A 25,844-nucleotide genomic window follows, 5' to 3' on the forward strand; every position below is an offset into this window, starting at 1 on the left:
ATCGAACCAAATTAGATTCTAGAGAAATGGCCTCTGGAGATTGGAACAAAAAACTTTCCAGGGAAAGGATTGGCATGTGTGATCTGCAGCCAAGGGTCCAAATGAAAATCAAGTAGTAACCGTTGAAGCCCTAAGCTCTGCTGGTAAACAGAAATTGCCTCTAGGACTTGGCAATGTTACTACATATGCATTGAACATGGAAACGTTTTAAAAGGTTTATCTCTGATCATGGAGGTCTTGTCTGCTTTAAATTAAACAAAGTTGTCCAGCCCAGCTCAGAAAACTTGGAAGAGGCTAAATAAATTCACTAAAGAATTTGAGGAAGATGCTATCACTATGTATGAGTACTGGTGAATGGGACAGGTGATCAAATAGGAATGTATACACTAGCTTAAGTGTTCAGAGTCGCTCGGCAGTGAGATAGACGGCATATCAATTTAATAAATAACAAAATATACAAAAAGTGAAATAGCCAAAGTTGGATGCGTTGCTAATCCCAAATCAAGATTAAAATGCCCGCAGGAGACAATGTGGTTCTCTTGTTGTATTATTTTTTCTCACTGTTGGGCCCTTTGCATTCCTTATATAAACTCCCTTTCACCAAAGGGCCTTACATCCCAAAAGATGAGGTCTCATGGCGTTTCATGCAAGGAAGTTCCAAGCAGTCGCTCTCATACGATGAAAAAGAAAGGAAGTTTTCAAGAGCAGATACCTAACTGAAAGACTCCTTGATATCTTTGGCATGCTATGTAGCTTTATGTGGGAATGTATTTTCTCCCTCCTTGTTCACTACAATTGTTTATTTGTGATCAGTTTCATGATGGGGTAATATAACATTGTTGGGATTTGTAACGGGGTTATTTTAATATCCAGAGCTGAAAATGTACCTAGTTAAAGCTGAAAAATGCTTAGAAAACATTACCGATAGTGTTCTTCAATTTACAGCATGCTCACTGGCTTCCAGTAATCACCCACCTAAAAATAGAACTATCCGAAATATATTTTTTTAAAATAAAGGATATAAAATGTTTTGAAACAGGAGGGGAGAAAATGTTGACAAATGTATCTGAAACTTAGGTGAGCCTACTCAATTCTGGTTTATTTTGAACTAAATCCTGATTTATACTGTATGTACTGAAGTTAAACCTGCTGTCCCCTTGCCTCTGCTTCCTAAAGAAGAGCAGTGAGTGACGTAATGGAGGAGGTCTGCTTGGAACAAATTGCTGGCCTTAAATTCTCCTATCAAGATCTCCTCTTTGGTAGGGCCTGGCTCTTGTAGGCTGTATAAATCTTGCCTGACACAATTGTTTCTTTTCCAGCCAAGTTATGAACATGGACCTTTTCTTTCTGGTGATTTTCTTTCTGGTGATTCCCCCGCCCCTCAAAAAAAGTAACCGGTGGGGAGAGTGGTGTTGCAGGAAGGGAGGAAGGGATAATACTTTAAAGCTTTTGAATTCAGTTGTTCTTCCAAATGGAAATATTTTTGTTCAAGCCGTTTTCACTTCCTCCCTTCTAACTTCAACTGTTCTTTTTATACTTCTCCTGCAAGCAATTCCTTCTAGCCAATGGTTCCACAAAGCCATTTTGATGCCAGCTTCAGTTCTGTCTCCTGGATCTCTCTACGTCATGCATGCACGGAGTGTAATGCAATGAAAAACTTACTCTGCAAGGAAACAGGCTAATTGTAGAAATAGGAAAAGTGCAGAGGTAGGTTTCTGCCTGTTCACCCTGGATCAGGCAAACCGGTAGTGGTGGCGGCTGCAGGCTCTGCCCATCCATGCTGGATGCTTCTGTGCATACGCGCGAACCGGTAGTAAAATAAATTGAAACTTGCTGAACCTCTATGGCATTGTAATTGATTATGTCATTCAAGTAACCAGTTTCGTGTAATAGTTAAGGCATCAGGCTAGACACTTGGAGTTCTGGTCCTACCTTAGGTAGAGAGGCAGCTGGCTGATCTTAGGCCAGTCACATTGTCTCATCCCTGAAAACGGGCAATGGCAAACCACTTCGAAAATCTTGCCTGGAAGACAGCAGGGACTGGATCCAGGCAGTCGACAGGAGTCAAAACTGATTTGAAGGCACAATATAAATGAATTAGAATAATAGGTCATTAACAAAACTCTTTAATGTTCCCCTTTGTATTTTATGACATCTGTCTCATTTAGAAAATAACTGAGAAAAATGGATCTATTGCAAATACATTCCTAGCTCTTTAATATTCTCGTTCTCACTGACCAAGAACCTTTTCTTGTTGGAGCACTGATAAGCTTACTTTTTAATAGGGATGTACACAGTGGTGGGATTCAAATAATTTTACAACCGGTTCTCTGCCCTCATGATTTCTTCCAACAACCAGTTTACCAAACTGCTCAAAAGGTTAGCAACCGCTTCTCCCAAAGTAGTGCAAACTAGCTGAATTCCACCACTGGATGTACAGTGCTTCAGATTTGAAGCCAAAACGGTGCTTTGGAGCTCATGTGGGCATATATGTAATAACTGATGTAAGTCCTTAATCCAAACATGTCTTTGCTGGGATTACTGACTGGCTGTGGAAAGTAAATGTGTTATTCCAGGAAAAAGCACAGTTGTTTGAAAGAATTGCAGATAAGTGCTATATGAAGGGCTCCCTCCACTATCTAAAACACCTTCTTATATTTGGATCTGAAGCCTAGCTGAGCTGTACTTTTTAGTACCACTCTTAATGGCACTCCCCACCATTGAAAGCAGAGAGCTGATGCATTACAATAAAATCCTGCACCCTTTTCTGAGACTGGAAGCCCCCCTCTTCTGTCTCAGCCAATGCCCGTTTTAACAATTCTCTGCAATTTTGGTAATTGCCAAGCTTCTCCAATAAAATAGAGAAAAGTTTCCATAGGTTCCTGGAGAGATTGGATCTCTTCCCAACTAAAAATGTTTTGAATTATCTTGCCTCAATTCTCCTCATAAGGTTTTCAGGTAGTAGAATAGTTTTTCTTTTAAAAATGAATATCTAAAAAGGTTCTTTTCAGCTGCAGCCCCTTGCTAAATCTAGAACTGGAATCAGCAGAATATGTTTACATGCCAATATTCATTACTCCCTCTTTCCTCCCATATTTAGGCATACCAGGGGTTGTAACACAAATACATACCTATTTCCCTAGCTCAACTGATAAGGAGGAGAGCCTTTTGGCTTAGTGGCTAAGACTCCTGCCTAAGATATAATACAGCCCAGGTTCAAATCCCAGTAAGGGTATGGCTAGCTGATGAGAGCTAATTAGCTCGAAATAGATCTATACTAGTCTCCCTTTATTTATTTATCAGTACAAATACAACATATATATATATATATATATATATATATATATATATATATATATATATATATATATATATATATATATATATATATATATATATATATATATATATATATATATATATATATATATATATATATATATATATATATATATATATATATATATATATATATATATATATATATATATATATATATATATATATATATATATATATATATATATATATATATATATATATATAATGAATATTTTAAGATTTTATGTATGTATATCAGGGGTGAATTTCGGCAACCACTACTGCTGGTTCGTTTGTGGGCATGCCATGCAGTACAATAAAATTTGTTCTGCGCATGTGCAGAACTGAAAAACAAGATGGCATCACCTATGGCCCCGCCCAGAAAACCAATTCGGGGACGTGGCAGGCCTGGGTCATTGCCAATTCCAGCAATCCAGGTTGCCAAACCACTACCGATTTGGCCAAACTGGACTGAACCGATAGAAACCCATATATGTAAAATATATATGTAAAACGCATACACACGTACAACATTAAACTTTCTTAAAGTAAGTTTACTCCTTTTTTTAAAATGCAAAGAGATAATCAATTACAACAATTTATAAGTTTAAGACATTCAAACACATATTAAGGTTAAACCATGATAAAATATATAAAGAATAAAAATAATAAGGCAGTAACAAGAAAAAGCAGCAGCAGAGCGTTAAAATTACAGCAGAATTACTATTAAAAAGCAAGCAGAATAAAAATGTTTTTACTTGGCACCAAAAGATAGCAAAGATGGTGGCAGGTGTACTTTACTGGGGAAAGTATTTCAAATTTGGATGCTGCAAATGAAAAGATAAGATTATATGCTCTAGCTTGGCCTACTCTGCCAACTGCCAGCAGTTCAATTCTCACCAGCTCAAGGTTGACTCAGCCTTCCATCCTTCCAAGGTTGGTCAAATGAGGATCCAGATTGTTGAGGGCAATAGGCTGACTCTGTAAACCGCTTAGAGAGGGCTGTAAAGCACTATCATGCGGTATATAAGTCTAAGTGCTATTGCTAAGTGCTATTGGCAGTGTACCTGGATCAGATCCTTTGTTTCTGAGATGCCATTGTTCCTGACCAATTTATCCATTTAAAACAAACAAGTAAATCAATCAATCTAGGTTATCCCAGATTAAATTCAGCATTTAACCAATCTGTCAGCTTTCAAAAAGCTAAGTAATGCTTAATCTGAATTAATACTTGAGTGAGAGGCCACCAGGAAAAGCTAAACCATAGGGTAGATTAGGAAGCAAAACCGTTTCATATGAATGTCTTTTCCAAACCCTTCATCTAGTGCCAATCTGTGACATATTTCTTGACTGCTGGTTCCTTTACCGTTAAGTGCAATCATTCGTTTTCAACGCCCGGTGACCCCACAGATAGATCTTCTTACTTGTTAAGAGAGAATCCCTCTGCGGAATGGGTATCCAGCAAACATCATAGCATTGTTTGTATACTTGAAATGTCAAAGAGCATCTCCACCAAGTGGGGAAGTAGAAAGTCTTACACCCCCGCCTACTATTCCATCCTTGGTTGAAATAGTTCCAATTCTTTTGGTTGAGCACTTTGTAAAATACGTTCATTTCTTTAGCCGCTGCCCCCTTCATTCTTGGGATTCATCTGTTCTTACACTCAGTGCTAGAGCATTAACATTTTGATGAATGAGTACTACTGTTCTATCTCACCACATCTCAGAGCTATGGATGCTCCATGGCAACAGTGAAGGCCAAAAATGCTGGATGGAGCTGTCTTTGTGTATGTAAAGAGACTGAAATCCAGAAAGTTAAGCTTGTTCAAGTCTAGGGTTCCTTTCTCTTGTGCTCCAACTGGCCAGCTCATTTGTGACTCGATTTGGATAATTTACTGCCATTTTCTTTTACCATACTGGGATATATTAATACGTTGCTAGCCTCATCTTTAAGCCTTAGCTCCCTAGACTCTGCGGAGTGGGTGTGGTACATAAGGCACTTTGGGGTGTGCAGTCTGTCATATTACAGCTTGATAAAATGTATTTGGATTATTCACAGCATATTTTAGGAGAGCCTATATTTTTAATGTTTATATTCAACTAAAACGGAGAGCAGTCTACTGTCTCTTAAATCAGGGAAAGAGGGGCTATTGCCAGATGAGCCAATGTGCTGCACAACAGGCAGCAAAGAATTTTCTCTAATTCATCATTTGATGCTTGGCCTGAACCTGGGTGTGTTCCACATATGTTCCTATTTTGGGGGATGCTTCAGACATATTCCTGTTCTTCTGTACGAAATGTTTGCCAGCATATTCTTTCTCTCTCTTAATGTTTTCTAGCCAGAGGAGGAGAGCAAATACAGATAGTCCTCAACTTACAACAGTTTCTTTAGTGACTGTTCAAAGTCACAACGGCACTGTAAAAAATGACATGCCCATTTTCCACACTTACAACCGTTGCAACGTCCCCCTGATCACGTGATCAAAATGTGGACGGTTGGCAATTGACTCATATTTGTGACCCCGGGGTTATGGGATGTGACCTTCTGACAAGCAAAGTCAAGGAGGAAGCCAGATTCACTTCACAACTTGACAACTTAAGTAATTCATTTAACAACTGCGGCAAGGAGGATTGTAAAATGGGGCAAAACTCACTTAACAAATGTCTCGCTTAACAACAGAAATTTTGGGGTCAATCGTAAGTGGAGGAGGACAACCTGTACCAAAAATAAATAAAGAAATAAAAATAACCTGAACAGGGAAGCATGGATGCTTATTCAAAATCTACATATATAAGGAAATGACCTATTTGAGACACTTTTCAAGAGAATCCTTGTAGATCACGGATGTCCAACTCGATCAGGTCGTGTGACGTATTGCGGTGCGGGTTTTTTTTGCCTTTGCCGAGCCGGGGTGGGCGTGGCATGTTTGTGACGCATCCAGCCTGTGAGCCGCCAATTTGACAGGCCTGTTATAAATGGACAGTAGTGAACCATCTTTCCCCTCATTATTGTGTGTATGTGTCTACGTAAGAAGAAAAGAAAGGGAGAAAAAAGAAAACTACATTAAATAAGAAGTGGAAAATGAGGGAGGGTATCAAAATAGAAAATCAGCCAATCCACTCTAAATATTTGCACTTGAGGCAGCGTGCCTGCATTCTAAAAACACATCTGGAAACATCTACAGCTAACAATTCAAAGGCTTGCCATATTTGTGAAGCAGAAGTTGGAGTTTGGCCTCTGCAAAGCTAAGAGCCAGCCTAAAGGGCAAGACACGATTCAGTCTCTATCACTGCTTTTGAAAAATTGAAAAGGAAAAAAAAAAAACCTCTCGCTCTGCCTAAAGAGCTGTTGAGGAGAAGTGTTTGTCAGCTGGAAATTATCCTAGTGGCGCCTGCCTGCAATAATTCAAACTCCCTGCAACAAGTCATAAAGTCACTGTACTATAATGGACTAGAGAGAAATGGAGATGGCAGATTTCCATGCAAATAGGCTAATTCTGCTGGCTGTGAATTCCTTGTTCTCGTCCTAATCTTCCAAATAAACAATAAAACATAGGGATGAAGCAATTATTTGCTAGATTAACCCGCCTTTCTACAAAGAGGGATTTTGTGTTTAAGAGGCATCCAGGATGGGGATCTAATTTTATTTGCAGAGTTGGCAGGGGCACAGATAAATCAAGGGCAGGGAAGGGGGAGTTAAGTACCCTGCTTAGTTAAGACTGTGGCCTTGTCCTTTTGCCTCTTTGGCAGTCAAATCACACACACAATGGCCGGGTTAAATTGCTGCAGTCACTTGAGAGTATTAATCTACAATAATCCCAGAGGGATTTCTGGATTTTGTAAGGGCTGCTTTTGTGAAGGAAAAGGAACAGTTGTCAGAACAATACCTGAAATGGAGTGCTGTTAATTGTGGGAAGATAGTTGGAGTCTATTTTGGTTCCTCTATGGCAGAGAAAAAGAGACATGTGTCTGTTGTGGGCTCTTTTGAATATTTGGGAGGGAGAATAAAAACCACATTGAGCAGGGCAGTGATGAAAACTAGGTAGGGTCACATTACATGGGAAGGCTGAATGAGGATTTTCTGTGTTTTTCCTGGGGTTCTGGAGATGTTGGGTTATTTTTCTTTGCATTTTCTAGTTGCAAAGAATAATTTTAGCAAGTATACTATTACTTCTTTATGCTTCCTGTGGTGAAACAAGATTTATTTTAGTCAGAAGTCTAAAGTTTATTGGGGGTGGGAGAAATAAATATAGTTTAAAATCTTGCCACCAACTTCCCAAAATGATAATGTTGGTTGTTAACCTCAATCTTATCAGTGTTTTCCTTGGAGTGTAACATTTTAAGTGTGTGTGTGTGGGGGGGAAAGGATTATTCTGTTTCTCAAGGGAGCAGTTAATTATAAACAAAATAATTAATAGTAACATTGTGTGTAGAATTAGTACGTTACATCTGTTTGGATGTGCATTATCAAAACTCAGGTCTTATGGGTAGAATTAGAATTTACAATGTTAGACGAGCCATCAGTGTCTCTTTTCTTTTAACATTATACAGTATATGTTTGTCTTTCTTTTTTAAAAAATTTCCCCCTTTTTCCTATCTAGTTTTAAAATTCCTTTCCATTCTTCTTAATGTCTGTCACTCCAAGTTTGTTCTTTTTTTCATTTATTACCTACATTTCTGTACTGCCCAATTCCTTATCGCCATGAAACTAAAACAAAATATAAAATCTCAAAACCAATAAAGTCAAACCACATCTCCAAAGCCCACTCAGACAAAATGGTCTTGTCAGCCTGTGAATTTCTAGAGGAAAAAGAGTTCACCAAATCTGAGCCATGACACTGGATTGTTTCTGGACAAGAGCTGGCTGTAGGCTAAGGCCAAGTAGGAATTAATTTAAAGTATAAAAGGAGCCACCAACGGCTCCTCTCCTTCTTAATGAGGAAGTGGGGAGAAGTGGGAGACCTTGGGGGACAGGACAAAGTGATGCTGCCTAGGGAAAGCTCAAATACGTAATAGCAGTTCCAAGAAAATTCCATCCCCATTTGTACTCTGATACAGAAGACCCTGGGGGGCACAGATAAATCCCCAAGTTGCCTCAAGAACTCTCAGGGAAAATGCTAACAACCAGAAGACTGCAAAGAAATATGATCCTTCCAACACCCCACCTCCATCCTGTGAGAATTAATTCTTCTATAGCCCCCACCATCCTGCCAGAACCAATGAAGCTTCTTGGAGGAGTAGCGAAATGTCTTCTTCTTGCTCCTCAAGGAAATACAGCCCTGTTGCTTTTTTGGGGGCAAAGCATGTTTAAGAGTACCCTTGGATCACTTCTTTAGAATAGAATAGAATAACAGAGTTGGAAGGGACCTTGGAGGTCTTCTAGTCCAATCCCCTGTTTAGGCAGGAAACATCACACCCCTTCAGGCAAATGGTTATCCAACATCTTCTTAAAAACCTCCAGTGTTGGAGCATTCACAACTTCTGGAGGCAAGTTGTTCCACTGATTAATTGTTCTGTCAGGAAATTTGTCCTCAGTTCTAAGTTGCTTCTCTCCTTGATTAGTTTCCACCCATTGCTTCTTGTTCTACCCTCAGGTGCCTTGGAGAATAGTTTGATTCCCTCTTCTTTGTGGCAACCCCTGAGATATTGGAACACTGCTATCATGTCTCCCCTAGTCCTTCTTTCTCTTAAACTAAACATACCCAGTTCCTGCAACCGTTCTTCATATGTTTTAGCCTCCAGTCCCCTAATCATCTTTGTTGCTCTTCTCTGCACGCTTTCTAGAGCCTTTCAATGAATAAATAAACGAATGTAATGTTTTTTATTTGTTTGTTCAACTAGCTCCTCAGGATCTCGTTTCAGGAGTTGTGTAGAGAAAGTCATGTTTTAAGTCATATTTATGCCGAAATATTACCAATTCAGAAGGTTCAAAAACATTTATGTGCCACTGTGTCAGTAGCTTTCATTTCTGAACAATATTTATTTTTCTTCTTCACCAGAATGATGCTGGTGGACAACGAGTCCTGGTCAACAAATGGAGCACTTTCAACAAAGCCCGTCTTGTTTGTTCCGTCCCAGGACCAGATGGCATTGACACACATTTTGATGAACTGGGTATGACTTATATTCCATAATCACAGTTGGTTGGTTTGTAGAGGATTAAGAATTTATATTTATAGTATGGGGTTGTTAGAATGACCAGGGACATTTAATTCTGTACTAATCGTAAAACTAAGACAGTGGAGATTTGATCAGTGCTTGATCAAAAATCACTGGGAGTTTAAAGTCAATGATAAATGCTGTGTTAGGAATTCATAATCTGGGATCCACGGCCTTATGCAGCCCCCCCCCCCCCAATGTGTCTGCAACCTCCAAATAAAAATGATAATTTTTTGTATAAGAGAAAGGGGAAATTATTAAATGCATGGATGAAGAGTAATCATATTGATGATGCTTAATGACATACAAATGAAATCAGTTGTAGTCTTATTCTGGCTCTGCCCAACTGCCCAACTTTTGGAATGGAGCCTCTTCTCCAGCATAGCACCCACAGACTAGCACAACTCTCACTTCGGAAAAAGTTTGTGTTCCTATGCTAGAGTGCGATGCCATGCAATTTTCTTTTAGATTGGGCAGTGGTAGTTAAGAGGAATTAGTAGCAGTGAAACAAAACGGACAGCACAAATTTCTTCTAGGCCAGGGATGGGGAACTGTGGCCCTTTAATGACTTCTGGACTTCGACTCCCAGAATTCCTGAACCAGCCAAGATATTAGAAAAAACACTTAGAAAAAACGTTTGGGTAGAGTGAGTATATTGACAGAACAGTTACAGAACTCATTCGATCATCCACTATTCAACAGAGGACGTCTTTCTTCTGAGGGCTAAAGATGGCAAGAATCCTGAAGTCTATGCACTGTTTAGCACCATCAGGTAAGATGTTTTCATCTGTAGCTTATAGTTCTGTCTTTGGTTACTTTTAACAGTGAAACTTTTAAAAATGTCCTTAATAATAAGTTTATAATTTTTTGTATACCCAATATATGGTAGTTTGCTTTTCTCCCAATTCTTCAGTTAACTTCAGTAGGCTCCATACAATATGAATTCTTTTTTCCAAAAAAACCTGTAATCTTCTAGACATTTATTTACCTAAAATCTTTTTTTTCTTTCTGAATTGCAGCCTAGAGAGATAACAAGCAAATCTCAATGACATTTAAATCTTGTGTTACAAGCAATATTTGAGTAATTTTTTTTCTCATTACAGCAATGTCTTCCAAGGCTTTGCCATCTGTGTCTATCGTATGGCAGACATCTGGGAAGTTTTTAATGGACCATTTGCTCATAAAGATGGTCCTGATCATCAATGGGCACCTTATGAGGGCAAGGTGCCTTACCCAAGGCCAGGAGTTGTAAGTATAACAATAAAGCTGATGATTTTCCTGGGGAAAAAAAAGAACGATGTATAGGAAGAGCAATTTGCCATAAAACAAAGAAATTTTAAAAAATGACATGCAAAATAATATTTTGTGTGATTATCTAAAGCTGCCAGAACTATTCATGTCAGTGGAAATGACAAAAAAAAACCAATTTCCTCAACTTCTGGAATAAATTTTGCAAGCATGGGAAGAGTCAAGGAACATAATGAAATGGGGGAAAGAGTTGGCTTTCATTCCTGATAAATAGTATTAACAGAGCTTTCCTTTCTCTTAGTGCCCCAGCAAAACCACCAACCAGCCAAGTCGTCAGTACTCCTCCACCAAAGACTACCCAGATGAGGTACTGCAATTCGCACGTGCTCACCCCCTGATGAGCAAATCTGTGTATCCGCTCCAACGGCGGCCTGTGCTGGTGAAAACCAACCTGCAGCATCGTCTACGGCAGTTAGTGGTGGACCGTGTGGAAGCTGAGGACGGGCATTACGATGTCATGTTCATTGGCACAGGTACAGTTCATCATGTGATGAATTGGGGTTCAGCAGTACCTCAACATCTCTCTTCCAAACTGCAGATACCGTATATGGAGTTACGTGTCATTTGTGAGTTTGAAGATAATCTCCTGACTTTTCAAATCTTCAGACTACATCCTGACCCAAGGGGGTCTTGGGTAAAATGCTGATAAATGGACAAAGCCAAACTTTGCTATGTGTTGAAACAAGGCCTGTGCATCATGTTTGGCTGAATTCAGAATAGAAGTGAGCCAGTGGTGAAATTCATTTTTTTTTTACTACCGGTTCTGTGGGCATGTCTTGGTGGGCATGGCAGGGAAAGGATTCTGCAAAAGCCCCATTCCATTCCCACTCCTGGGGGAAAGATACTGCAAAATCCCCATTCCCACCACACTCTGGGGCCAGTCAGAAGTGGTATTTGCCGATTCTCTGAACTACTTAAAATTTCCGCTACCGGTTCTCCAGAATCGGTCAGAACCTGCTGAATTTCACCCCTGAAGTGAGCCATTTGGACCAATTTGTGAAGCGGTTAGAACTACATTGTAACCACCATGAGGCACTCTGAATGATTTGGCATTTTTTGGCATGATAGGAAGTTTGCCCTATACCAGCATAATAGAATATTTTCAATTTTCACTTATTCAGGAGGATAGAAATGGTGAAGTGGATGAATGGATTTGAGCGAGTCACACATGTATTTTCTTCAAGGAAAATACTTCTTCACGGAATCTCCAATTAGAGTATTGTGTGGGAGAGATGTTCAAATTTGTCTCCCATTAAGGCTTCTTTCTTTGAAATTGTGTCCTTTTGCTTGTTGTATTTCAAAATGTAGGCCCCATTCAATGGTGAGAAAAACAATAGCTTGGCAAGCTCACAAGAAATGTTTTCTAAGTCAAGGTCGGAGATTGAGAAAAAAAATGGTTATATTACCATTTCATTTTTTAAGGTGGAAAGTAGAACATTGAAAAATACTTTTTAAATTAGCATTTCCCCAATAGCTTTTAAATGTAAAAGATTCAGATCCAAAATCACATATTAGTAGCATAATGTACTTCATAGTGTAAAACTAGGAGTTAGATTCTAGGCTACCTGCTATTCAAGAGTAGCTTTTGAAAAACTTCCCAATCAGCTTTGCCAGGATTTTAGGCGACCTCAGGAATGGCCTTGTTTCATTGCACTTTCTCTTCTTCCTCCCTTTTAGAGGCTGGCTCCATATTGAAGGTCATAGCCCTACAAAGAGGAAATTTTGCTGCTGTTGAAGAAGTTGTTTTGGAAGAACTTCAAGTGTTTAAGGTTCAGTAAAAAAAAAAAGCAGTATATATGTGAGCCTCATATATACAGATCAGCAAAAGAGCAATCCTGGCTTGCTAATTTGGATTATATTGCACATTGCTTGACTTTCACTGTTTTCTTGCATAGTATTTGAATGTGTTCCTCTGACAAAGTCTTACAATATCAATGGGCACCTGTGTGGCAGAGGTGGGTTCCTACCTATTTGGTCCGGTTCAGCTGAAGAGAGGTAGTAACTCCGGCAGACACATGACTATACCAGTTCTATCCTCAGCGGTGGCATCTTGATTTTCTGTTCTGCACATGCGCAGAACAATATTCATTGAAAAAACATAATTTTTATTCCTTTTTTAATGTTGTGCACATGCGCAGATTGTTTTAAGTGCAAATGCGCACGTGTGCAGAGCAAACATTTTCAGGTGGCGAACCGGTAGTAATGGTGGCCAGAACCCACCCCTTCTGTGTGGTAATAGTCATACATGGACCACTTTTGTGCCTGATTACTTCTTAGCCATATAATTCCATGTTTGTAAGGTGTTTTATGAAGACAATCATCCTGAACAATTTCTTTTTAAAAAAAAACTTTATTAATTAGAAGCCTATCTTGGAAAGTGAAAAATTGTATTTTATGCATCCAGATATGTATGTATGTATGTATGTATGTATGTATGTATGTACTACATAAAGGAACGATGATAAAGGTAGCCATAATATGAATACTGCAGTAATTATTTAAGCCTGCTTTTAGGCTTGGTTTCCTATGTGGCTAATGAAGTTTCATGGATAATGGGACCTTGCCCAGTTTTTTAGATAGCGCAAGAGCCTTGCTTGTTGGAATTTGCCATTCTGTTTGATCCAGTTTTTCTCAGGATAAAAGAGAAAAAGATCACAGAAAGTATACTTACTTATACTTATAATTATTGAGTAATCTGAGAAAGAGAATGGCTGTATACTTCCATTAGCCCTAATTTTCAGATTTACTGAAAGTTTAATTTTCAAAAGAGTGATTTGTCCAGCTGCCATTTGTGTGCACACATTTGTTTTTGTGAGAAAATAGCTGGGACAATAATGACCTTCTGTGACTATTAGAAATACATAAATGTAGAGTCACAGGATAGGGATGGGGATCATTTTGATGATATACATTAGCTGAACCGCCATGTCTTCATGTCCTCCAGGTACCAGTCCCCATCACTGAGATGGAAATTTCTGTGAAACGGGTAAGTAATAAATGAATTATAAAAATAAATCATCCGTTTGCATTTTTACTATAAAACTCAAAAATAATATTTAAGCTAGGCATGGCCATTCACTCTTTCAATCCCTCCAACAAATTGTACTTTTCCAAAATACTTATCTTTTATTCTATTGGTTGAATTTCCTGCAGCATTGCTATAGATGAATTTTAAAAATCTTAAATGTTTGCCAAAGGAAATTGGACAAAAAAAAGTAATAATTAATTAATTAACAAACAAGATTCCTTCAGAATGTAATGCAGTGTTTAAATAGATTTGAAATAGAGAACCTGCTGCTGGAACAAATGGCAAATACAAACTCAGGAACAAAAATTCAAACAAAAATTGCTATTCAAAAATGTGAAACCCAAAAATCACTGTATAAAAGCCTGTAGAAAATTATGTTAAGAGCTTAATCTAATCATAGGGAACCATGAGTGTCCAATTACCAATGTTTTAGAGTTAAAATTACATAATAATATAACCTACACTCATTTTTCTCATTTAATCTTATGTTAACCTTCAATGAAGCAGCAAAATAACATTTATTTCACATTTTAATAATTTTTAAAGAAAATTAGGCAATTATTCATATTTGGCTATATACTGATAATAAGATAGGAATCTATGAAAGTATTAATATCAGTACATAATTTAGATAATTATGAATATATAAACCAGATCGGCATAATTGAACATGAATCTTCAACATCTGCAAATAAATTAGATATAGAAATCAAGAATATATTGGCAATACAGTAAGCAATCTGTCAATATGTGTATGAACAGTTAGAAAAGAAAAGGAAAAAATAATAGGATATTTTGGAGTTTAATAAAATCACCATATAGCTTTTATATCTAAAACAAAAATATTATGAATACAATAATATAAATCAAGATAAAAAGATTTTGAAAAATCTCTGAAGGTCAAATTGTTACCAGACTAAAATACTAATGATTAATTTATGATTTTTTGAAAAAAATTATATACCTTTAGGCAATTCTATAGCAGATGAAATTAATGATAATCTAAATTACAAATGTTATAGTACTGAATGGCAATCAGCAGGATCAGACTCTGTAAGGAGTTTTAGGAATAGCGCAAGGATATTTAAATACAAGAGTTATTATTAATATGTAATAAGTATGCATTCAAGAGAAAAATCTTTCTGCAATGTGATAGATACTCAAACACAGCACATTTGCTTCATATTAAAAGGGAGCTGCAAAAATTTGCAAAAGTATCAGTTTTAACATTTTTCCACCTTAGATTCACATGTGGAAAAAGATCAGATTTTGGAGAAAATGTCTTTGATGAACTGAATAGTATAACTAAACAAAGAATTCTGTTTTAGAATCTTTCATACAGTATATATGATAAATATAGAATCAAGCAGAAAAAAAACTATTACAATTTTATTTTTCTCACTTAAATCATGAATGCTCAGCTTTATATTTAAATAATTTATCGTGTGAAAATTGCATTATTTACAATTATTTATATCAGTGGTGAAATTCATTTTTTTATTACTGGTTCTGTGGGCAAGGCTTGGTGGGCATGAGAGGGGAAGGATACTGTGAAATCTCCATTCCTTCTCCATTCCTTCCCCACTCCTGGGGAAAGGATATTGCAAAATCTCCATTCCCTTCCCACTCCTAAGGAAAGGATATTGCAAAATCTCCATTCCCACCCCACTCTGGGGCCAGCCAGAGATATTTGCCGGTTCTCCGAACTACTCAAAATTTCCGCTACCAGTTCTCCAGAACCTGTTAGAACCTGCTGAATTTCACCCCTGATTTATATACCTCTCCTCTCACCAGTAAAGTGGCTCATAATAAAATTTGGCCAGGAGTTTTACTTGAAAAACTACAAGATGAATGTGCTAAGGAAACAGAATGGCAAACTGTCATTTTAGAGGACCTGGGGGGGGGGAACTATATTTTATAAACAATAATAAGTCATTTTCTGTCAACCCAGGGCATATGAGGAAATCATAATGTGATCTGTAATGTGACAATGTGGATGCTAAATTAGTAAACTGCCAATCCAAATATTGATTGTTTAAACTAAAAGTTAAAAAATAGGAACAAAAAAGAATAGGTGCTTTATGGGAATATGGTGATGAAAACAGCTTACAATCACCACCATGCTTGAAGTTCAACAAAACATCTCCCAGATTTTAAGATTACTGTAGATTATGGTGATTTGTTGTTGAAAGTTAGCTAGGGTAAAACAAATACAATAAAGATATTAAGTTCTAATGAAACCAGGGAAAGTTCAGATACCTCTTCCAAAAGAAGCTCTGACTTCACAGCAAACATTTATACCCAAACAGGGAACCATCATAATATAATTTACCTTCCTCCAATCTTAGCATTATCCAGCTCTGTTGAATTCAGTAGCCATAATCTCAGATAGACTGGGAATCCTGTTTGTAAATCATAGGTTGCGTAGTCCAACATTTCAATGGGCATTACATTGGGGAAAACATGTCCCTGCTTTATAAACAGCGGACAACTTCCCAATTATTCTTCAATAGTCATTGATATGCAAATTAGAAATGTGAAATCATTATTTAAATCACGAATTTCTATTTTAAATCTGATCTGTGAAAAATGTTAACTGTAGTTTGATACTGCAGATTATCTCACGGCATATGTAATGTGGCTTCTTTCTGTATGTCTTGACTTCTAAGACCTCTGATGTCACCGAGTAGGCTTTCTTTGACATGAACGTATATACGATCAGTTTCAAGTCTGAATGGCCATAAATAATGTCATAACATATCCAGAAAGCTGTGGGAATTCCAAAGCCATTTAATTTTATTGCTCTTCCAAATGCTGTAATTTAAGAAGGTTGATGACACAGCTGCGAATATTTTCACTCAGAGGACTAAATTCAGTAGAAAAAGGAAGACGGCAATTTAGATCAGGAAAATATAGCGTGGGGTGGGGAAAGAGACTGAACAGTCCCTCCCAGTCCCATTGTTCCCATGAAATTTGACACTTCTGCACTTGTTTCTATACCAAGATGGCAGGTGTGGCATTTGCCATCTTACCTGTAAAAGATCAGCATGAATTTGGCAGTGGTTTGCTCACCAACCTTGTTTCAATTTAGTTTCTGAACATTTCATTACCCGACTAGATAACATCAGCATCAGGATTTTTTTCTCCTATTCTCCTTTAGCATATAAATGTCTTGTGTGCCAGTTTGGTCAGTTGGTCGTGTGATTGGTTGTTCGTTTGGAGCTATATTTAAATTCTGAGCAGCTGATTGGTTCTCTTGCTGCTCGGTCCTGCGTTCAATATATATCAATGTTCCTGCCCACTGATCAGTAGGGTAGCTTAGAAAAAATAGTTCAGTCGGGATTTGCTCCCTAACTTTGTTTGGGTCCCAAAGGAGCAAAAAAAAAAAAAAAAATTAGTTCCCTGTTTCATAACAAAAGTGACGTGCACTGTTTCTAGTGTCTATGTTACTATTATGGGAACTTGATAAAGCAAGGGGTGGAACTGAAAAATAAAAAGTAAAAATAGATTATTTAGATACCTAGACATCATTTGTTTTTTGTATTTAAAAACATGTCTTGAACAAAAGCATATCACTTTAGTTTTTGGCAGGGCATTTCTTCCAGGACCTGTAAGAGTTTTGGCATGGAAGGAGTGGGGGCGAGAAAGGGAAATAAACACATAGTTGAGGATGTAGGAATTGACCCTCAGTGGTAAGGGGGAAGGAAAGAGTGCAGGCTTACGAGCCCAGGAAATGAGCCAGGGAGGTTGCCCCACTCCCTCACAATTCCCACTCAGCAGCAGCAGCATTCCAGCAAACGCTACACATGTATCCCCATTTTACTGAACCAAAACACCGCTGGGAGTAAGGCAGCCTACTCTCCAGGCAAGCCGGTCTCCTGAAATTAGGTGGAGTTGGAGTTGGCTTCAGGTAGGATCGGAATCCTCATATGGAGGTGCTTTTAGCAAGCTAAACTCCAGTTTTCTTTTCTGAAGACTGCAGAGGAAATTCTGATAGAGACAAAAGATGTCCCACTAGAAGAGAATATCCGTAACTCAGAGCTGAACTGTGGAGTCCTGGGTGGTCTCTGAGCATGGTCATTTACTTGCAGACATTTCATTACCCAAACAGGTAATACCATCAGTGTTAGTGAGTGGAGTGAGTGCTCCATGTTCAAAAAAAATGCCCCCCCCCCCCCCCAATTTCACTCTGTGCTTTATTCCATTCACCAGCACGAAAATACCAGCTCCAAGGTGATTTGGTGCTCCTCTGATTAACCCTGCTTTGGCTTCCTTTGACAGCAAATGCTTTACGTGGGCTCACGGGTCGGTGTTGCCCAAGTGAAACTGCATCAGTGTGAGACTTACGGGACCGCCTGTGCAGAATGTTGCCTGGCACGGGATCCGTATTGTGCCTGGGATGGTCTCACTTGCACCAGATACCAGGAATTGGGCAAACGTCGCTTTCGCAGGCAAGACATCCAGAATGGGAACCCCATGCACCAGTGCCTGGATCAAAACCTAACAGGTGAAGGAACTTGGGAATATGTGTTTAGAGCAGTGGGGCAAAATGGGATGGCTTTTGTGGAGCGGTACCTGCTATATCCTTGGATTTCAAGAACACTAGACAGTGTGAACATGGCAGCATTAAGATCAGTTACAAATAGGTAAGGCGTCTGCTGTATTACCATTAATAATGACCTTTCTGTACATGGAAACAGACAATTCCATAGGGACATGGGTCAAAGATTTGCTTTGGACAGCACCTATTTTATGAAAACATAAACAGAGCACCACCATATTCACTGGAATATTGGGAAAGAGAGGAGAACTTGGAGTCTTTGGCATCTTGAATTAATCCTGCAAACATTCTGGCAATTTTGATTCAGTACTCAGTGTTTTGGATGGGGAATTAATATCTCTCTCTACCAAAAAGCAAAGTATCAGATTGGGCCAAGCTTCAAACCCTTTCCTACCTCCCACCTGTTCAGAAGCACTCCTGAACCATCGTGATCCCTTTTATGGAAATGGGTGATTTCCAAATGATTAGTCTTTGGTAATAGAGTAGTGTAGTATAGTGTAGTGTAGCGTAGCGTAGAATAGAATAGAATAGAATAGAATAGAATAGAATAGAATAGAATAGAATAGAATAGAATAGAATAGAATAGACAGAGTTTGAAGGGACCTTGGAAGTCTTCTAGTCCAACCCCCTGCTCAGACAAGAAACTCTGTGCCATTTCAGACAAACAGTTGTCCAATCTCTTCTTAAAAACTTCAATTTTTGTGTTTTTGTAGTGGATGACTTTGACAGCATTGAGGAGAAGGTGGTGTATGGGACGGAGCACAACAGTACCTTCTTAGAGTGTATTCCGAAATCACCCCAAGCTGCAGTGCAATGGTTTGTACGCAGATCTCCAGAGGAGCTGAGAGATGAGGTGAGGCACTCTTGCTTTTGTTTTCTTAATGGCAATTTTCTTTATATCTTCTCCCTCTAAGTATGCACAAACATATGCTCTCTCATGTAAATATATGTCATATTAGCACATTATTGTTCCTGCTGCTTCTATCGCATAAATACCACATTTTTTTTTGTCTTGACTGTTTTCTTACAACAGATATTGGTTATATTATGAGGGTTTGGGAGATCTTTATTTACTAAATTTCAGCCTGCAATACAGCTGTAAAAGCTGAGGATCTCTGCCAAGTGTGCCCCTTCCCATTCTGTGGAAAGGTTCCCAGTCTGTGAATAAAACTGCCTTCTCTTCAGGCTATAAGCACATGTGGAGTTCTTAGTTAGCGAAGATGGACGCGATAAGAAAGGTCTCCTCAACCTCTTCCAGTCATAAGACAGAGCTACTCTTGCATCTGGTGGATGTGATCTGCCCTCCCTCTCATTCCTCAATCTGATTTTTTTTTTAATTCTTGGCTCTATCTGGTCTAGGGGAAAAAGTGGTTTGTATCCGGACTTGAATAAAAGAAAATAGATTATCATATAACGGAGCCTGCTAAATATGAAGCATTTTCCTCTCTTGATTTGTACCTCCTTTTCAAGGAGGCAATACAATAGCTTGGAATGTCTTCTGTCAATAAACTACTCATGGCCATCATTGCCAAGACAGTGGTCCAAAGAGAAGGAAGTACAATTCTTATGGATCCTACTGAATGTAAGATGGATAGAGCTTAAATAACATGAAACAGCTGTTGTGGGCCTTCAAGTGTTATTTTTATAGCTGTTTCCCACACCCCAGCTCTGATAATATGGGTTTGTGAGTTGTTTAAGGCTTTACTAACTGACCCTGAACCCCTTAAGGAGGCTTCAGTGAGTTTGCTAAAACAGCTGAATTGATTATTGATGCAACCGCAGTCTATGACAAGCAGAGTGTTAATTTGCAGATGGCTGGGGATCAGACATTGGCAAATTGACCATCAGTCAAGAACTACTTTGGCAGGCAAGCCCTCTGTGGGGAAGAAATTGTTTGGGAAGATTATTGTTATGATGTTGGTGGAGAGTATACTAAGAAGAGGTACTTGCCATCTGCAGCTAAGAAGGAAAATGCCGTATACTTAAAAATGCCGTATACTTAAAAGATTGATTGCCTTTAAGGCTAGAAAGTATCATTCCAGTTTTGCTTCCTACTGGAAGAAATCAAGGAAATAGACACGGGGACCTCAGGAGTATCAACACAAGGGTTCCAGCAACAGCAGTTGAAGTAAAGGAGAGAAGATGAGGAATGAAGAACTCTTAATTCAGAGTTCATTGTAGGAGTGTGTATATGGGAATATTCTCAAAAGGTTTGGACATCTGGGAATGGACCTACAGGGACACGTCCTGGTCAAGGATCAACTGAGGAAGGGTGAGGGTGGGTTTCTTTTTCTGTCTATCTTCTGGTGATCAGAATGACACCTCAGAAGAAGTGTCATTCTCTGCTTTGATGTTCAGATCCACTGAATACTGGTTCTATTAAACTCCTAATAAAGATACTTTGTTATCCGTTGCTTCAATATTCAAAAATAAATTAATTCTGAGGCAAATTCATAGGTGACCAAGGAAAGATATGTCCTTCAGATTTTATTCTTTGAATTTTATGATGCAGTTCTCAGCTAAGAAATATTTGGTGATAGATTTGGTGATAAGGGATATACATTTTAGGGCAGTGAAATATCTGAGAAAATACTTTGATCGAAAATACTTTCAGAATAATTGTTTAAAATGTGTGTATATTTTTTTTCACTGCGAATTCTTAAAAAAATACACAAAAATACAGGTGAAAGATGAACTCATTAAATACATAAAATATTTAATAAAACAGATTGAACTATCCAGCAAGTTCTTATAATATTGAATCATGGCAAATGACATTAATCCCTCACTATTAAATCCAAAACTCTATTTATTTTTTACTTGTGCTCAAAGCATGGAAGATAAACTTACATTCTTTCTGTGCAAATGGTGGACCATCCTTATAGGAAAAAATAATAATTTAGGAGGCATAGACTCTCCAATTAATTAATTTTGAAGCAGGTCTCTGGAATAGTGGCACAGCCTCACTTCTCCCTGCTATGATTTCTTAAATCTTCAGTCCTGATTTCAGTGGTTTGGAATGCATATATATTAGGGAGTGGCTCTCAGTAAAAATCTGTAACTTTCATTGTTGCGAGAAAAGTGTGATGATTTGGGGGATATTTCCCCACAAATTATTTTGCCATAATCACAATATTTTTAAAAGAGGCAGACTTGCATATCAAATCACAACATAGAAGCTTGAGTAAAAATTACAAAATTATTAATAAAGTTGCCTTTACAATATGTGTCAGTACTGTGGAAACCAGAAAAATATCATGCAAGCAAAGTGAAGGACAGTCCATGAATATTTAAAATAAAAAGGCCAATAATTATTCTACATAATGTAAATAACATGTTATTAACTTTACCACTTCATGCTGAATTCTACTCTACACTAAAAACTTATTTGTAATGGCAACTGGCCTTCAAGGAGAGGGTTTTCTTCCTGATGTTATCTGCATGTAGATCAAGGGTGTCAATCTCACGTCATCACAGTGGCATTACATGACATATTGTGACTAAACCAGGTGTGGGCAGCACGTGACACATCTGGCCCAAGGGCCGTATGTTTGACAGCCCTGATGTAGATTATTTAGTAAATTATCCCAGTTATCACTTTATAAGTTATTCAAGGCATCAAAGATACCCAGTGCTTCATTTTTCTCCTCTTTTTCCCTCAACAACAACCCATTCAGATGGGTTGACTGAGAATGACTGGCCCAGCTGTCTTTCATGCCTAAAATGGGACTAGAATTCATGGTCTCCTGGTTTGTAGGCCTTAACCACCACACCAAACTTTGGGTTCTTGGAATTGCTATTTCAGGGAGGGTGATGAGAAATTCGTAACTAAACTGAAAATAGGGAACTCCACCACCCCCCTACTGTGTGAGGTCTTTCTCCTCTTTTCCCAGGCAAGTGTAATTCCCAGGAAGTGAAGTGATAATACACAATGATTGGAGAGCAATTGGGATATAGAAGGTGGGAACTGATAAGTAAACACAGCTGCTGAGTTCCAGTCCAAAACCATCATTTGCTAATAAGGACAGCGCTGGTATCTCCTGAGGGTGCAGTGGTGTCAGACCTCCTCCCATGTCTCCCTTCAACTTTCTGAAGGACCACACAGATGATTGGAATGTGCTGCTCCTGCTGCACTCCTTGTTCTTTGTATAAAACAATAAATACAAGTCAATCGTTAAAAAGAAGGGAAGAAATTAACAAGTTGTGCATCTATCTGCTGTTTTTATTTTGTTTCAGTATGAGGTGTTTTCCTTTATAAGGTGGGGCTTGTGTCAGGAAACTCAGCTGGAATAGATTCTTGCAGGTGAAAGGTGTTTGCAGGAGAAGGCCATTTCAAGATGGAGCCTTGAATAAAAGTGTTTTGTAGCTGAGCATTGTTAGCATTTTAGGTAGGCTTTTGGGGTGGCACACCTGGCTTTGGGGATTGCTATCTCCCTAGAAAAATTCCTTCTAGGCCAGGGGGGTGTCAAACTCATGTTGTCACAGCGGCGTCACATGATGTATCGGGACTTTCCCCCTCCCTTCGCTAAACCAGGTGTGGGCGTGGCTAGCATGTGATGCATCTGGCCCGTGGGCGAGGAGTTTGACAGTCCTGTTCTAGGCACTACTGCTATTATTACCCAGCATACAACTAGGAGTAAGTCACCTGAAGAATTCACAACCTAATGGCAGAGAAAGGATTGGATTGGAATTAGAACATTTTTATAGATGGGGACATTTCCAAACTAGAGAAAGGTTTTCATTTATTGAAAATTGCCAGCCACCAAAGGAGTCTGGCAATTTGAGGGAAAGACAAGACTTTTGGGTCAGGATAAGCAGCACGGTTTGAAGAAAATGTAAAGCCTGACTGGATGTTTCAGAAGCTCTAATACAAAAGTAGATGAAATAGTGGAAATGAAGTGGAAGCTTTTTTTTTAAAATAGCTTTGATCTTAAGGGCAATCTTTTATATATCTATCAGATTGCCTGGATGTTCCAGTCCCTGGGTCCATTCTTTACCAGTATCTTCAGTATTTAGCAAGTGTAATTCTACTTTTTTTAATCAATTATAAAAAAATCCCTTCTCAGAGTCACATCAGTTACGTAAAATAAGCATTTACTTTTTTTATTATTCTGCCTTGCCTACTTATGGGGTGAAGCAAGATGCATTTCGAACTGCTGGAATTTCTACAACATACCCGTACTGTTATCACTTCGTCATACACTGCTGCATCAGTTCAAGCATACTGTAATATATGTCAGAAAAGATGTGAATCATAGCATATTCACAAATCTGGGTTTTTTGTCCCTAAGAAAGACTGGGTCTACTTTTGTAGGAAAGTTTACCCACTTCTTGACATCCTGCAATATCTTGATTAAATCAAACTGAATTTCTAGAAAATTGCCTAATATATTTCCTCCCCCCCCCCCGGCTCTTCCAGGTGAAAACAGATGAACGGATCATGAAGACAGAATACGGATTGTTATTTCGGAAACTCTTTCGTCAGGATACTGGAACTTATTACTGCAGGTCTCAGGAGCAGGGCTTTACTCAGACTGTCACCAAAATCATTTTGGAAGTGGTTGAGAACGAGCAGCTGGAACATATTTTCCAGAAGGAGCAGGAGGAGGAGCTGCCTCGGTCTCCATGCCGAGTCCGCCTGCTGCATGGACAACGATTGTGGTTCAAAGACATCATGCATCTGATCGGCTATGCCAACCTGCAGAGAGTGGAGGAGTACTGTGAGCGCGTGTGGTGTGGCGATCGGCCACTGTGGCATAAAGGCAAACTCCCAAAAAGCAAGAACCTGCTGGAGGGTGGCAAAAAAGGACGAGGCAAGCAGCCCGGTGACAGAAACCGGGTGCCCAGGCAAGCGGTGGCCACTGAAGGGGACATGGAGGCAACTCTTGGCAAAAGCTTCCCCTGAATTAAAATCCACCCTTCTAAAACTGCCCTTGCCCTGATGGAGGCCCCCTTTGCCCTTGCTGATCCACTGAGCCTATTGACATCCTTTCTTTCTGTCAAAATGCTGGAGATTTAACAAATACCAAAGTATTGTTTTTATGTCCTGTATTGACAACCCTGGTGTGAGTTGTATCACACCTCGCATGGCATCAGATCTAAGAATGGGTGGAGGTAGCCTCACACATGATTGTGTGTGTTAAATGCCATCATCCCTGAAGCCTCATGTTCCGTACGGCTGAGATACATGACTCAGAAAAGGAGCCGTAAGGATCCAACCATGTGGCTGGGAGACTGTTACCAGCAACCAAGGAACAGCGGCACCCATTCCTCTTACAAGACTGAGAAGAAACAGTGGGGAGCTGGAAAGAATGGAGATATGTATATAACCCTTGCTCTTCTGGAGGTGACAAGGATCAGCTGGAGATAACAGGCAACACAGTCACCCCTTTGAAGGAACAGATGCTGCTTCCAGTGACCTATTCTCCCTATGCTACATGCTGAGAATGGGTGTGACCATTGAACTGTGCGTATCATGGTACCTGGAGGTGCAAAGCAGATTGTTACGGCACTTCCAGCCTCGTGTTTTTCCTCGTTTCTGCCCAACAGGTCAAAAGCAATGTCAATTCTTTGGGCATGATTGCATATGAGTTTTTAAAAGGCCAGTTACGTTTACGATATTTGACCCTAATGTTCATTTATACCACATGTGTCCTTCTCATGCATTCTCTTTCAAATAACCGGCGGTTGTGGAGGCGAAACTAAACCTGACAAAGAAACAAGCAAACAAATAAACAGAAACCTCAGGGGTAACATGGACCAGACCAAAAGAATAAAGTAAAACCTTATGCAGCTCCCGTTACCTCCCTAGGTTTTTCTCAGACTGAGCAGAGATTTCAGTGGGGAAATGAATGGCAGAAAAGTAGCTAAGCTTTTGTTTTCCTCAGCCTCTCTCCCCTTCCACTATAATTGTTCTTACACACACACACACACACACCCAATCCCTCTGTCGAACAGCAGAGGAACCACTAGGCTAAACTTGTCCACATAACGTACTGTAGCTTTGTTTGCCTATTCCTGAGCTTCCTATATTTTGCTTGCCAATATCTTATCCTGTCTCTGCACTACCTCTGATTATTTCAGTGCTGGCCACTTTCTCCTTTGGGCAGTACAACTATCCACCACCGGAGGCCCACATGAGCATTTGCCCTAAGTAAGCCTTGCCTTTCATGGACTTGTATTAATTCCTTTGTTTAAAAGATTGACAGCTAAGTGAAAACTAGCAGTTTGTTCAACAAATAAATTAAATCTTACATAGCAAGCTCTGACTTGGGGGATAATTTTACACCTGATTCTTGACTTTCATCAACATGATGAATAGTCAGGACACGTTGGCCTTGGGATTGAAATGTGTTCTGCAAGTGTTCTGAACTTTTTTTCTGTTGTTGTTGACCGCCCCTCGTGAGTATAATTTACCTCTGCAGCCCCTTTCAAAGATACCGTTAGCTGTCTATTTTTACCATCTGCA

The 25,844-nt window shown here is 39.0% G+C and overlaps 1 protein-coding gene across 1 annotated transcript in view; it reads left to right on the forward strand.

The window, feature by feature from the left end:
• Positions 1–25,637, forward strand: part of SEMA3G (semaphorin 3G) — a 93,209-nt gene extending 67,572 nt beyond the window's left edge. The window contains exons 8-16 of the mRNA XM_081946372.1: positions 9,320–9,434; positions 10,182–10,251; positions 10,583–10,727; positions 11,029–11,260; positions 12,465–12,556; positions 13,732–13,773; positions 18,097–18,322; positions 19,090–19,229; positions 23,796–25,637. Coding sequence (XP_081802498.1) covers positions 9,320–9,434; positions 10,182–10,251; positions 10,583–10,727; positions 11,029–11,260; positions 12,465–12,556; positions 13,732–13,773; positions 18,097–18,322; positions 19,090–19,229; positions 23,796–24,281 — 1,548 coding nt within the window. The 3' untranslated portion in view covers positions 24,282–25,637. The remainder of the gene's footprint in view (positions 1–9,319; positions 9,435–10,181; positions 10,252–10,582; positions 10,728–11,028; positions 11,261–12,464; positions 12,557–13,731; positions 13,774–18,096; positions 18,323–19,089; positions 19,230–23,795) is intronic.
• The last annotated feature ends 207 nt before the right edge of the window (positions 25,638–25,844 follow it).

The sequence above is a fragment of the Natrix helvetica genome (genome assembly GCF_964273705.1).
Source record: "Natrix helvetica genome assembly, chromosome: 1".
NCBI classification, from domain to species: domain Eukaryota; kingdom Metazoa; phylum Chordata; class Lepidosauria; order Squamata; family Natricidae; genus Natrix; species Natrix helvetica.